The 15,107-nt window shown below is 47.8% G+C and overlaps 1 protein-coding gene across 3 annotated transcripts; it reads right to left on the bottom strand.

Moving 5' to 3' along the window:
• Positions 1-2,193: 2,193 nt before the first annotated feature.
• LMO2 (LIM domain only 2) lies at positions 2,194-14,708 on the bottom strand. Of its 3 annotated transcripts, none has more exons than XM_070383577.1 (4): positions 13,898-14,030; positions 13,543-13,774; positions 9,274-9,489; positions 2,194-3,210 (listed from the first exon to the last, which is right to left on the bottom strand). In XM_070383577.1, the coding sequence occupies exons 1-4, from the start codon at positions 13,902-13,904 to the stop codon at positions 2,991-2,993; spliced, it is 675 nt and encodes a 224-aa protein (XP_070239678.1). In that variant the 5' UTR covers positions 13,905-14,030; the 3' UTR covers positions 2,194-2,990. The 3 variants fall into 3 exon arrangements, with proteins under 3 accessions (XP_070239678.1, XP_070239680.1, XP_070239679.1); XM_070383579.1 differs by lacking the exon at positions 13,898-14,030 and adding an exon at positions 14,551-14,708 and having other exon boundaries at positions 2,196-3,210; XM_070383578.1 differs by lacking the exon at positions 13,898-14,030 and adding an exon at positions 14,033-14,184 and having other exon boundaries at positions 2,196-3,210.
• Between the last annotated feature and the right edge of the window lie 399 nt (positions 14,709-15,107).

The raw sequence follows: 15,107 nt of genomic DNA, 5'->3' as shown, positions 1-15,107 counted from the left end.
CGGCACATAGTAAGTGATGGGTAAATGTTTGTTAAGTGATTAAGTGATGTCATTGCAATTCAAATCCCAGTCTTATGATGATAAAGCTCCTAGCCACTGCTCTGTTGTAACTTTGTAGGATTAAGATTCCCTGAGAAGCAGTGATTCTATTTTTGTTTCTGCTTAGTGGCTAAGTCATGTCCAACTCTTTGCGACCGCATGGACTGTATAGCCCGCCAGGCTCCTCTGTCAATGAGATCTCCTAGGCAAGAATACTGGAGTGGGTTGCCATTTCCTTCTCCAGGGGGTCTTCGTGACCCAGGGATTGAACCTTGGTCTGTTGCATTGCAGGTAGATTCTTAACTACTGAGTCACCTGGGAAGCCCAGTGACTCCAGACAGTAGTTCTATTAGAGACAGCAATAAAAGGAAGCTGGTTTGGGATATAAAACATGAATAAGACAAGAGGAAGTGAAATATCCCAGCTAACTGCTGAATTAAGTCATGGACTGCGGAAGGGTGCAGGTACCTTGTCCTGACTCTGGGTCTTGGGGCACTGGCTGCACAGCCAAGGACGGACCACCAGGTAAATTCTGGGAGTTGGTCCCTCTCTTTACATGTCCTTGTCTCAAGTCAGTTGTGGGTTAGACATTTGACCCCCTGGGGTGACATCACAGAGACTGCCTATGCATTCACAATTCTGCAAGATGGTGCTATAGACAATCAGAAAAGTTAATTATTACTTTACTGAAGATGGGAAAGGCATTAGCTGAGTTCTTGACTCTTATGTGTGTTGTACTACTGTGGGGGTTAAGAATAAAATTTACATTTCTAAAGCAAGAATCATTTTTATTCTTACCTAATAGTTTACATAACTAAAATCTATTATTATTGTTAATAATGTCGATATGGTTGAAAATGGTGGATTGCATTGTGATTGTTCTGGCAGATGACAACTGCTAGCTGAGTTACAAAATTATGTAAAAGTTTTCAGTTTAGAGACCAGGGGTAGACAGTGTTTGTCTACATGTGGAAAGGTTACTCAGGGATTAACCATTGTGTCAAATATTAGCTATTAACAATTTAGAGCAGATGCTCTACCAAACTGGGAGATGTTGGAGAACATTCTCAAGCTTGAGCATGAGTCAGGAGCATTTTTAGGGCTTGTTAAAACAAAGATTGTTGAATCCCATCCCCAGCATTTCCAACGCATTTTGTCTGGGATGGAGCCCATGAATCTTCACTTTTAATAAGTTCTCAAGTGACTCTGATATTGCTGGTTCTGGGACCACAATCGGAGAACCACTTCCCTCTGCTGATTTAGAACAAACATCCCCTCACTGGCAGTCCCTTCCACCACCTGAGTTGAAACTCAGTATAACTAGATTTGATTTAAATAGGCCACCCTCAGCAGTCAAATTTCCCAACCACTTTTAGTATTTTACAGACCAAGGGAGCCATCACTTATTTCTCCAGTAGAAAAACAAACAAAACCCAAGCAAACCTTAAAGTTTTTAAAGGAATATCATGGTTACTTAACTGTAGTATTAGATGCATGTTTCTGATGTCTTGATAATTAAACACATTAAGACTTCGTGATACTTGCCAATATTTTTACGTAACAATTGAAATACACCTGTTAGTCGGTCATTGGGACATTCTTCAACTAGAGACCTGAGAGGTGGTGACCAGCAGGTGGCGCTCTGAGTCAGTTCACGGTGGCCTGGATGCCGTGAAAGGCAAACACGCAGACGAGGTGCCTGCTTTAAATCCTCAAAGTAAGGTTCTTTTAACCACTTGTCATAAAACACCCTGAGACACACGTCTTGGAAAATCGAAGTGTCAAGCTCAGCATCTTTGCCACATTTCAAACTAGGTAATTACCTTCTCTCCCAAAGGGAATCTGTTTTATGTATTTGTGTCCTTTCTAGGTTACAGGTTTCCCAAAGGCAAAGATCTTGCCTTCCATTCACTGCATACAATGCTGAAGTGAAATGCTTGTTTTACAATAACAATCTAATTATTCTACGTCCCTCTGAGCTACATGATGACCTGTTACATACTAATTGCTAGTAATATAGAAATGTGCCTGCCTCCTATAAACCCCACACATAAACCTAAGTTTTATTTGACCTAAAGGTAAATTGCTTATTTACTTCTCCTTTTTCATATAAAGTCATTTTTCTGCCATCCCAAATTGTAAGTCATTGCCAAATACACAACACTGCATTTTAGTCAGTCATTTTTATTTTCCGCAGAGTTTTTTTTTTCAAACTACACACAACAAATACTTTGATATAATCTAAGATAATAAAATAGTTGAACAATTTTTTTTTTTTTAGATTTACATTTGTATAGAAACAATCTGTGGAATTCCTCACTTCAAAACTAAGGTGTCTAAAAACAGTGATTCATCAGCATTGCTTTAAATAATTGTTTGGTTAAAAGTTGCAGTTTTCATTCTCAACTAAAATGTTGTCTCCATGCAGTGTCCCTTGGGTCCAAAGCTTAAGGCCTTGGGAAGGTGGCCAAGAAGAAGAGGATGGCCACTCTTTATCTCTGTCCTTCTCTCGTGTGGAGGACAGTGGCTGGAACAGGGTTGTCATAAAAACCAGGAAGAAAACAAATCAATTGCACATCTCTAGTTTTCAAGGGTCAAAGACATAACAAGTCTGGGCAGAACATGTCCCTATCTGTAGATGGAAGTCCCATCATGACGGCACCGCAGCCCCCGACTTTCCTTGGCTAATCATGTCAGTTATTACCAGAGGCTGTGGCCACTGTCCCTAAGTTCTCCCCCAAGGCCAGTCATTTTGTGACATTTAAGTTCTGCCCCTTGCATCATGTCACTTGGGTGCTATGTCTTGGTTCTTGGTGCCCAGTTAGAATCTACCATCCCCTAAGAAATGCCTCAGCCCACCCTCAAATCCCCAGAATGCCCGAGAGCGTAAGACCCCACAGAGACAGGGACTTTTCAGTGAATATCCACCCCGAGAGGCTGGGGCCCCTGGCCTATATCATCCCATTGATCTTAGTCCACTCGTAGATGTCCTGTTCACACACGATGTCGGAGTTGATGAGGAGGTATCTGTCACCCACGCAGAAATGCTTCTGACAGGCGGCACATTTGAAACATTCCAGGTGATACACTTTGTCCTTCACCCGCATCGTCATCTCGTAGGCACGGATCCGCTTGTCACAGGATGCACAGAGACCATCTTGGCCGAAAAGCCTGGGGGGAAGAAAGAGAGAGAAGCTAAAAAGGCAGGTGCAGAGGTAAGACTGGAAGAAACAGCCTGAGGATGGGTTCCATGATGTAGGTTGGATTTCCAAGACGTCGCGAAGCAAGGAAGAGTTGGGTCCAGACAGACGGCCAACTAATTCATCCACCTCTCCACAACTGACTATGACCAATTCATAGTCTTTCCTAGAAGGAAGAGGGTCCTCTGACATGAAACCATGCCTGGGGCATTTGTGTTTGGCATAACTCGTTCTTCTTCCGAGCTCTCTCCTTGCTTCTAGGATGCCCTAGGACCTGCCTCTGTGAAAAGAGTCTTAACTGAAGTGATTTAAGAGGTTAGCTGTGTGTAAACTGATATAGCCATGATGAAGAAGAGTATGGAGATACCTTAAAAAACTAGGAATAAAACTACCATATGACCCAGCAAGCCCCCTACTGGGTATATACCCTGAGAAAAGCACAATTCAAAAAGGCACATGTACCCCACTGTTCATGGCAGCACTATTTACAATGGCCAGGAATTGGAAGCAACCTAGATGTCCACTGACAGATGACTGGATAGAGAAGTTGTGGCACACACATACACACACACAGGAATATTACTCAGTCATTAGAAGGAAGGAATTTGAGTCAGTTGTGGTGAGGTGGATGAAGCTAGAGCCTGTTATACAGAGTGAAGTAAATCAGACAGGGGAAAACAAATGTCATATATTAACACGTATATATGGAACCTAGAAAAATAGGACTGATGAACCTGTTTACAGGGGAGGAATGGAGACACAGATGTAGAGAATGGACACAGCAGAGGAAGGAGAAGGTGGGATGAATTGAGAAAGTAGCATAGACATATATACACTCCCATGGGCAAGATAGATAGCTGGGCGGAAGCTGCTCTGTAACACAGGGAGCCCAGCCTGTGCTCTGCGACAACCTAGAGGGTAAATCAGGGCAGGGGACATATATATATCATGTATAGTTTTACATACATAATTATGACTTACTCATGTTGTACGGCAGAAACAAACACAACATTGTAAAATAATTTTCCTCCAATTAAAAAAAAAAAGGTTAGGCATGGATTGTGTGTTTCCTCCCAAGGGAACTTTTATTTTAGAAGGGGAGCAGGAGTAAAGCCCAGGGGCCTTCTTGAGAGGAATGCAATGAAATGGGCCTCTTTCTGAGGCTCTCTCCCACACACTATCACATCAAGGGCTCTAATTCCACCCCCAGGGAGGGCTGGTCATTGACTTCTCCAGAGCCACACAGGCCATTGCACACAACAGCTTCTGGGAGATGGAGGGAGCTCAACAGTGAACAGTCCCTCAGCCACCCGGGGGACGAGCAGTATCTCTCCATATTGAATGGAAGATCCTAATTCAAGATCCTCGCTGGCCCAATGGCATAAGTCTCTGAAAATCTTCTCTTCTGTCATCAAAATCAAGACCCTCCCAAGTCTCAGTTGACTGGTCACTTATTTTAAGCAATATGCGGTGTCAAAGCAGGAGATGCACTATGGTGGAGCCTACCGCATGCTGAGTTGCTTCAGTCCTGTCCGACTGTGCGACCCTATGGACTGTAGCCCTCCAGGCTCCTCTGCCCATGATTCTCCAGGCAAGAATACTTGAGTGCGTTGCCGTGGCCTCCTGCAGGGGATCTTCCCGACCCAGGGATCAAACCCGCGTCTCTTACATCTCCCGCATTGGCAGGCGGGTTCTTTACCACTCGTGCCACCTAGGGAGGCCGGAGCCTAGCGCAGTGGTTCTCACAGTGTAGTCCTGGGACCAACCACATTGCATCCCCTGGGAACCTGCTAGAAGCGCACACTCAGGCCCTCCTGACTGAGACCTCTGTGGGTAGAGGCCCAACCGTCTGTCTGGTCCTGAATACGGCCAGGTGATGCTAATGCAGGCTGAAGTTTGAGAATCAGCCCGCACGAGTTGGATAACACAAGTGCTGGAATCAGAAGACTCAGATTCAGGCAGGACCGGCCCTGAGTACCTAAGTGACCCTGTTGAGACCTCTGTTGACTGTGAACTTGTGGAATGACAGTCATCACAGCATCAACCTCACGCGGCTGTTGGAGGATGGAATGCAACAAGTCAAAGCTCCAGTGCTCAAGGGTGAAGCCAACGCTGGCTGGGTTTTAACACATTTTGGGGGTATTCCCAAAGGGGCCAGTCTTGCTGCCTGATTACATGGCATGTCAGCAGGTCTTTTCCATGGGAAACCTTCAGGGAAGTTTTAGGTAAATGGTTGTTCTTCTCAGAAGTTCTTAGGAACTTCAGCGTAGCAGCGAATCAACTGGTAGGCTCTGAGAGGATGTAGAGGCGATGAGAGCAGTTGACAAATTTAGAGCAGAATGAATGGAACCAGGAAGACGTGGTCTGTGGGTAGAGAGCTCGCAGGTACAGACAGGCTGGCTAGTTTCCCTCCAAATCCCACTCTCCATGCGAAGATCTCCGAGTGTTTTCAAGGCCCCACCTGGGTGCAAACTCATTACTGGGGGAAGAACACTTCATCCCAAGATGGCAGATGGTGGAACTGTCGGGAACTGCCACCTTGGAGGTCATGGAGTGGAAAGACAGTTCTGATTTCCTGATTGTTCAGTCAGAGGAGTTTGGGCCTGAGTGAGAATAAACGACTCACAAAACAGCATGCGTGGAAAGCAGCCAACCGCCTGGAGTGTGTGGCCCTTACGGAAGGGGAGCGTTTATTAAAGGGAAATCAGGGGGTAAATTACACACACGTCAGGCAGTTGATGACGGGAAGCATGAAGGACTAATATCTGGGAGACACCTTCAGATCCCAACATCACCTCCAATCAGCCAGTTCTCCTGGAGCCAGGGACATCCTCTGCCTTGGCTTCCGTGTCTTAAGCTGTAAGACAAGAGAACTGAAAGGGAAGGAAGGCCTCTACAGCCCCTTCCAGCTCTGGTGTGCTGAGACTTCACTAAGTGAAAATAAGCTAGGACTTGATATCTAACTTGCACATTCACCTCTGGCACCAAGAATTGGTAACTTAGGCTGGCTATCCCAGAAACTGACCCAGAGGCCAGGATTTATTAAGGATGTGTCATCAGGGAAAACAGGTACAGTGGCGAGGGAAACCAGACAGAAGATGGAAGGCAGGCCAAGTTGCAGTCTTGGGCCAAGTCCCCCAGAAGGGAGCTTTGGCCTGAATGCACGGGGACTCTGGGGTGTAAGTTATGTCTCCAAGCGGCCTTGGCTCCAGGCAAGATTACTGGACTTCTGTCTCTGGCAGTGCCAGCCACTGGGCAAGGTCTGCTGGGCATTGGGTGGGTGGGTGGGGGTACTGGGCAGGCTTCTGGCTTTAACAGAAAGGTGCTGTTGAAGGTAAAACAATAGGGGGTAGGGGCTGCACTGAGCACAAAAATCGTAAAAAGGGATCTGAGGGGATCTGGACTTGGTACTGACATTAACAGCTACTGTTAAGTTCCCAAGAAAACAACATAAATAGCACAGGGTTTATTTGGGTTCAGGCTTCCCTGGTGGCTTAGATGGTAAAGAATCTGCCTGTAATGCAGGAGACGTGGGTTCAATCCCTGGGTCAGGAGGATCCCCTAGAGAAGGGGATGGCTACCCTCTCCAGTATTCCTGCCTGGAGAATTCCATGGACAGAGGAGACTGGTGGGCTGCAGTCTATGGGGTCGCAGAGAGTCGGACACAACTTAGCAATTAAGAGTTTATTTAGGTTCTGCATGGGGATCTCCTGATTTTGTGAGGCTAAATGTCTGAAAAAGACTTTAACAGGCCAGGCAGCAACTGGAAACCCTGGGGAGAAGCTCTCCTGGGGTGACGGTGGGGGGCGGGGGCGGGGGCAAGGACTGAACACCATCCCAGCACACATATCCTCACTCCTCCAACTTGCCTTTTGCAAAGGCGCTGTCAGCTATGTGAAGAATGCAAGCAAACAAGTCCATGGCTGAAGGGCCATGCCTGCAGCAAGAAACGATTTTTCTCCTCTGTCAAGAGGTGTCATGTCTGAAGCTTCCACCTGCCCATTTTAATAACAATAATATAAATATGAAAGGATGGCTGGAAACGCCTGCACTAACACAGAGTTAATTAACATGTTGCCTTGGAATGTAGCAAGGAAAAGAATTATTTCATGTCACCAAGACACAAGTTAATTAACACTGGGTTCTCCCAGACTATTTTTTTTTTTCTATCCTTTTTAAAAATGCAAGAGATTAACAAGCCCAGGCAGCACAGAGTTTTCTTCTTGAATGTTATATAAAACCTCAGAGATAGGGAGAAACCTGGGCTCTTTTGACCTTACTCTATCTGTACTTCATTTAATAAGATTCAAATGATTTGACAGGGATGTAGTCAGGGGGCCCAGTGGGAATCATTTACCCGTCTGCTTTTCCACACTGATTTGGCAAACTAGTAGGGAGCAGAATCAGGTCTCTATTTACCCCAGTTCTATGTTCTTGTTCCTTAATAATAATAAATGGTCAAAATTAAAATCATGATCCTTGGAAACTTGACTTCTTTTCTCTGAACCACCAAATTTGCAAGGACTTTAATCAGGAAATTTAGGGGGGAGAAAAAGCTTATTCTGTCAGTCTCTGGGTAAACAGATAAGCTTGCTTCACCATGGAATTGCCTGCAGTTTTTTTTTTTTTTTTTATGTAAAATGCTCTGAGGGCAGGTTTGGGAGAAAGAGCTGGCCTGGCAGCCAAGAGCACTGGAGTCTAAACAAGCTTCCCTGGGTTGGGTGGTCCTAATGTATTAAGGCTGCATGCTCTACAGACCCTGTACCCCATGAAGATGGCAAAAAAAAACTGACAGCTGCACAGTCGAGCAGGTTTGACAGCAGAGGGCATGGAGTTACCTCTGCCGCAGCTAATATGGAACTGGAAATTTCATATGAAACTAGCACATTCCAGGCAAAGGCACTCGTTTGAGAATCGGAAAATTCACATAGCCAAACGTATGACCCAGAGTATCCGAGATAGCTTCAGTGCCTGTCTCAGTGGGTGTTCTAGAGTTCCTCTTTTGCCTTTCCATTCTTCCATCACTTTGTTCATTAGGTCGGGAAAGACTCTAATGATAAACGTCATGAGGGTTACTGAAAGACAGCAGCTGACTGAAGCGACTTAGCAGCAGCAACATCTATTTGATACCCATGCACCATGCCAAGCACCTTACATGTACCACCTCATCTAATTCCCACCCCTTCCTGGAAGCAGGTACTGCTATTCTATAACCCCATTTTACAGATGAGGAAATTGAGGCTTAGGAAGGTTATGTAACTTGTCCAAGGTCACAGAGCTAGAAAGCAGTGATGCCAGGGCTCAAATCTACAGCTGACTTCAGGGCCTTCCTGCTCTGACCAAAACTGCTTGGTGTGCTGGGGTGAGATTGTACTTTCAATTTTTGTAAATTTATTTTTAATTGAAGCATAATTACAATATTGTGTGGGGTTCTGCCATACATCAATATGGATCAGCCATAGGCATACATATGTCCCCTTCCTCTTGAGCCTCCCTCCAACCTCCCACCCCATCCCACCCCTCTACGTTGTCTCAGAGCCCCAGATTGAGTTCCCTGAGTCATACAGCAAGTTCCCAATGGCTATCTATTTATAAACATTAGTGTATATGTTTCCATGCTACTCTTTTTAAATTTCTCATCACATTATATTGAGATCTTACAAAAGAATACTTATAACCTATGCATATGTTTTTGAAGCATCAAATGAGCTGCTAGGAATCCACCCTCAAACTTACAAGCTTCAAAACTCTCAGTTCCCTTGGCATACCCTGTGCCTTCCTTCACCACCCTCTCCCTTTGTCTGACCCCCAGAGGGAACCATTATTCTGAATTTTGTGCTCATCACTCTCTTGCCTTTAAAATATGAGAATTGGACCACACAGGCATGTGTCCCCGAGAACATGCTTCTCTAACAGGAGGAAAGGCCAACTGCTCCCCTGCACAGGGCAGCTGAGACCAACGTGATCTCACTGGCCCAGGAGGCAGGCGCCAGAGAGACAGAGCCAGGGCCCCAGGAGGGCGGCGAGGACGCACCTGAGATAGTCTCGGCGGCAGAGCTTCCGGCCCAGCTTGTAGTAGAGGCGCCGGCCCACCTCGCCCAGCCGGCACCCGCAGAGGTCACAGCTGAGGCAGTCCTCGTGCCAGTACTGGTCGATGGCCTTCAGGAAGTAGCGGTCCCCGATGTTCTGCTGGCAGCCTCCGCATGTCAGCAGGGACGGGGGCATCTGCAGCACCTCGTCCACCGGCTCCCTGGAAGGAACGCCGCACATTAGGGATGGCCTCACCTCGGGGAGATGCAGCGCCCACAGAGAACCTCACTCAACTGTCTGGTGACATCGGAGAAAGGAGGGGAGAGCAAACACCTAGGGCAGACGACGGCAGAGAGGCCCCGCCAGCCTTGGGTTAGGACGGGAAAGGGCTAGCCCCTACGTTCTAGATCCTGGAAGAAGCAAGGGCAGGGCACCAAGAGGCACTCAGGCAAAGGGCACTGCAACCCCCCCAGCTACAGCCCAGCCCCCTCCCAGACCTGTGGTCTCTCTTCTTCTTGATCCCCCCTCCTCTCCTACTCTACCTCCACACCTCATCTCTTTCCTCCCCCCATATCCCGGAGCCAAGGGCACTGCCCAACCCGAGGAGACACCAGGACTCTAAGAGCTGCTTGTGGCCAGAACAGTGACTAGCGGGTTAAACATTTTCAAATTCCCTTTTGAATCTCTGCGCCACCTGGACTCCATCCCTTTCCAACTGCACGAATGTAAAGATGAGGATGAAAAGGTCCCCAAATTATTTTAGGTTACTTTCTCTTTCCCAAATAAAAATACCATCAAGATATAATAGAAATTCTCATTATTTTTAACAGAAACTCCACATCCTATCCTTCTTATGGAATGAGTCCTTGAGGAAAAATCTCAAGGTGTTGATTAAAGCCACTGTTATATTTATAAAGGAGATCAAACAGACCTTTTTGTACATGAACACTTTTACAGCAGCAAAACTGATTCGCATGAAGTTGATTTAGGAAAGAAAATGGGGAGGGGGCAATAGTTCTTTTCGGGAGAGAGTGTGGAAGGCAATTAAACACTGAAATCTCCTCCAGGCAATTGTTAAGAGTGAGCCTGTGACATGCGTTCTTTTATTACAAAATCATACAGTGTCTCCAGTTCACTTAACTGGAATCTGAATCCTTTTGTTTTACATTTTAAAAGAAATAACCTTACTTGCCAGAAGAAGATAAAAAAAATAGAGTGCGAGAAATGATTCCTGCACCAGATGGGACATAGGAAAAACCGAATACCTGTTGATCTGTAGCAATTAACAAATGCTCTCTTGAACTTCACTCAAACACAAATCTATTTTTCAAAAATCTATTACTTTTGGAAAAATGGACCTGCTGCCAACTGTGAAATTCCCAAAGGGAATTTCCCCTTAGTACCTTGAGGATATAAATCTGTGTCTCCTATTTCCAGCTGATGCTGGCTTACTTGGTGACCTTGCATCCTGACTGGCCTGTGCCCACAGCATTTAAGGGCCTTTATACTTAGGAAGGATGAGGCTCAGGGAATCAGTGTTGATAACACACTCTGACACCTTCAGAGAACTCTGTCTTTAAAGTACACACTTCCCTGTGAATATTCAGGCATATTGAAACCGAGCCCACACTTTGTAGAATGGGTATGAGGGTCCTTTGTGAGATGATCTCCTTTTAGACCAGGGAAGTGTAAAACCCAAACTAATTATCTCCTAAAAACTCCAGACTTTAAATAGAGTTTTAAACATCCACTGAACCCTGACTTGTCTTTGTTTCCACAGGTTATGTATAAGGACTTCCACCCTCCCTCCTGAAAAATAAAACACCCAGCATTTTCCTGTGCCTCGGAATCACTTCTCTTCCCTTTTCACAGCCCGTGGCCTTACTTTAGGCTTTCAGAAACATTCATGGAACCTCAACACCACTGGATGCCCTGACGCAGATCCTGCCAACCAACTGTGAAAGAAGAGAATTTGCACTTAGCTGGTGCAAAACTGCCTGGAATTGAAATGAACTGCTCCTGTTACTCACAGGGAGGCAGTAGGGGCCACCGACGGCACAGTAGAGGAGATCTGTGTGTGTGTGAATTCTGGCTGGCTTTCTGTCCAAATGTTTCATTTGCATAGGCCCAGTCAAGTTTCTGGGTGTAATTTGGAGTTGCTGATCAGACTGACCTCAGTCACACTGACCCAAGTATGTACACACTGAAGCATCTGGTAGGGTAGTGGTCCACAGGAGAAATGCTAAGCCAAAAAGCTACTGTCTGTGATGGCCTAAGATGAGATAGGAAAGGACTGGATAAGACATTGGCTCTATCTTTCTATAATTAAAGATAATATCACATTATCTTTGGTGGATGTTCCAAGCCAATAACTGTGGGACTCAGCCTCTAATTAATATTTTACATTCTCCTAGAGCCTATCTGAACATTACACCTCAATACACTTTGGCCTGGATTTCCAGGATAATTTCTCAACAGTTTCCAAGGAAGATATGGGGAAAAAATGCTCTGCAATAATTTCTCAGCTAGCTGGTCCATCTCCAATTAGAGCCTATCTTCATTGGGCAAAAAATAAAGCAAAGGATAGAGAAGAGCACCCTACTGAGCATCCTTCTGCAGATGCCTGCTGTGTTATGAGGTGAAGATGTTTCAATTTTCCAGTCTCTTTGTGAAAAAGCACAAACTTTGAAAGGAGCAAACTTCCTTCAGGGAACTGAAACCTCCAGATTTATCTTCTAATAAAAAGATTAGTGACTAAGTTCTGTTGATCGAAAAAGCATTAGGCACCTTTCAAAGGTAATTCATCCAATTCACTCTTATTGTATTACTATCATCTTGCCCAGGCTCTGAAAACTCAGGGCTAAGTTGTAATTCTAGGTTTGTAAAAAAAAAAAAAAAAAAAGTGAGCAAAGCACCCTTCCCAGAGTTTTCCTAAATAAATACTTAAAAAAAAAAGCAATGTTATTTGTTTTTCCCTGAGAATTTAAGGAAGCTGGGTTTTTGTTAGAACAAACCTGACTCCTTGTAGATCTGGCTTCTGAACCTTCAAGATTGAATAGTGATGTTTATATTCTCACTGGATCATGGTTACTTCCTGTGTTTTATGAGAACACGCTGAGCTTTTATGCTGGTAACTGAGGGTAAAACCCAGGTATATAAACACCATAGGAGGCTGAAATTGGGAGGAGGTATTTCAATCAGGAAAGCACAATTCTTTTAAAGCAGGAAAACAAAACAAAACAAAACAAATGCCTCTTAAAAGCACAAATGGACAAGTCATTAACCAGCTCCTTTGGTCTGTGTAACAAATCCCTTCAAAGGATTTAGATGGGGACTTCAAAGGCATAAAAATTCTCAAAACCAGACAGCTAATGAATCTTAAAAGGGCATTTGCGCTGACGGGAAAATGACATCTTAAACATCCCTTTCTCTCCATGTTAACACTGAGCAGTGGGCTGAAGGTAAAGATTGGGAAGAGGGGGGATACTTCAAGCCAGTCGGGGCTCAGAAAACAAATGCGGTTCATTTAGAGCTCTGGTTCCCAGACCCCAAACCCTTTGAGATTGTGACAAAAGCCGTAAGACTCCGCTCTCTGGAAAAATTCACCTAATACCCAAAATGGTGCACTAACTTTGGAGGTTCAAAGGTACCCATCGGTGGACTCCGAAGGGAGAGGCGTGTCCGCGTATCCAAACTAACTCCCGTGTTGTTCGGCTGCTCTAAAGTCTCTGGAGGCCTGAGTGAGCTCCGAGGTGAACTCTCGCACCTCCTCACCCGCGGGTGCCCGGCGCCGTGGGCAACCGCTCCACCTGTGGGCCCGGAAGGGGACCGTCGGGTACCTGGGGTGGGGAGCTTCACTTGTAGTGTCCCCCTTTCCTGGACCAAACGGACAAAGAGAAGGAACGAAAGGGAAGAAGGGAGCAGAATCGAGTCCTGAAGGCTCCGGGGACTGCACCGGCGCGCCTCTAACCTCGCCCTGTGCATGCTCCTGTGCAAACTTTCTGGCCCGAAGTGGCTTTAGGGAGCGTCCCAGGGAGCCGCGAGGGGCCCGCTGAGGCGCCGGGCCGACCCCTCTTCCTGCCGCCCGCCACCCAGCCCCTCTCCCAGTGTCCCTGGAGTCACCCAAGAGGATGCGGGAGCCCGGCGCACGGCAGAGGGAACCAAGGGCACGCCGCGGGCGCGCACCTGGAGCCTTCTAGCCGGCCGCCCGCCCCACCCCGCCGCCCCGGGTCGCGAGGCCGTGGACCCTCGGTGGCAGGGGCGTCGCACTTACTCAGATGGGTCCAGGCTCTTCCTCTCGATGGCCGAGGACATTGGGGAGGGAGGTGGCGTGCCAGGCGGCGGGGGCGCTCCCTTTGTGGCGCGGGGCTGGCCGGCTGCCGGGGCTCGGACCCCCTCGGGTGCTCGGGCGCCGCCGCCGCCGCCGCCGCTCCTGCGCCTCTTCTTGCTCCGGCGCTCTGGCGGCGAGCTCGCCCCTCCGCGCTCAAGGACAGTCACCGCGCTCCCTTCAAACGCCAAAGAGAGAGAGCGAATCACCGGGCTGCCGGCGCGCCGCGGCCGAGGAGGGGACCGGGGCGCGCAGCCTGGCCCCGGGCGGCTGCAGCTGCTACTGCTGCTCAGGACTTAACCTTCCATCCCGGTCCCGCCGCCACCGCCGCCACCGCCGCCGCCGCCGGGTCTGGCTCGGCTCGCGCGCTGTCGCCGGCTCCACGCCGCCCGCGGGGATGGTGCGCGCCCGCCCGGCCGCCCCGCGCCCCTCGCACCTTCAGCCGGGGTTGCGGCGCGCAGCTCGCCGCCGAGGGCAGGGAGGGGGCGGCGGCCTGGGGGCGGGGAGGGGACACCGCGCCTCTCTCCCCCGGCTCCCTCCTCTCTCGGGAAGGTCTATTTTCGCTCAGCTTCCCTCTGTCTCTGGTTTCATTTCCTTTTTCCTGATCACGATTCAAATACAATAGAAGGAAATCACATTTAAAGAGACAGCTGCCCGGTCCGCCCCCCAATCTTTTTTCTTCCCTTTTTTTTTTAAACGGGGCTCCTGGGGATTAGCGATACAAACAGCGGCAGCCGCAGCAAGACTGAGTTGGCTTCTTAAAGGGGCCAGCGTCGGGGACAGGGAGACTCGCTCAGAGAACACCTCTCCTTGGAGAGGCGGCTGGGTTGCCTGTAAAGCATTCTTTAGGGCTTTCCCTCTTCGGCGTTCCCCTTTTGGTTAACTAAGATTGAAAGTGACCAGCGGGCCGCTCAAGGAAGAAAGAAAAAACGAAAATGTGAAATAAACACATACAGAGCTGTACGCGTTCCAAGTGGCTTTCTCGCGCGTCCGGGGTTGGAGGTCCCAGGTCCGCGGTCAGGGAACGCGGAGATGCCCCCAAGACAGCGCGGCTCTGCTGGCTGAGGACTTGTGACTGCGTCCGCGCTCCAAAAAGACGACGGGAGCTGTGCGAGCAGGGACCGCACGGGCTGGGTACGCCTGAGCAGTACCAGGGGCAGCTAATCCCGAGGGAGGGTGTTTGGGAGGGACCAAGCAGGTCTGAGTCTCCTCTCCATCTGCTGGCGGCAGAATTCCCTCCCTCAGCATCTTTAAAAATCGGACCCCTGCGGTTAAACTGGCCCCTCCTGTAAAGGGCCAATAGCACTCTTCACAGAGAAAAGTGCCTCTCCAATGATGGAAAGCAACGCTTAGAGACTATTTTGCCCTGGGTCAGGAAAAGAGAGAGAAAGCAGACTTGTTTAGTTCAGGTTTCCCCTCTAATCTCAAGGGCAAATTCCAAGAAGCGAAGGGAATGTAGAAGGGGAGAGGAGGAAGCTAATAGTCTTCTCTTCAATAGAGCAAAGCTTTAG

The sequence above is a fragment of the Bos mutus genome, chromosome 15 (genome assembly GCF_027580195.1).
Source record: "Bos mutus isolate GX-2022 chromosome 15, NWIPB_WYAK_1.1, whole genome shotgun sequence".
NCBI lineage: Eukaryota > Metazoa > Chordata > Mammalia > Artiodactyla > Bovidae > Bos > Bos mutus.
This window is presented reverse-complemented; position numbering and strand designations above follow the sequence as displayed.

Excerpts from the sequence above, each read along its gene's own strand:
- LMO2 (XM_070383577.1), bottom strand. Across the intron at positions 9,490-13,542 it reads AAGAGCCTGGACCCATCTGA|GGAGCCGGTGGACGAGGTGC; the intron begins GTAAGTGCGACG and ends CGTTCCTTCCAG. Across the intron at positions 3,211-9,273 it reads TGCCGCCGAGACTATCTCAG|GCTTTTCGGCCAAGATGGTC; the intron begins GTGCGTCCTCGC and ends TCTTCCCCCCAG.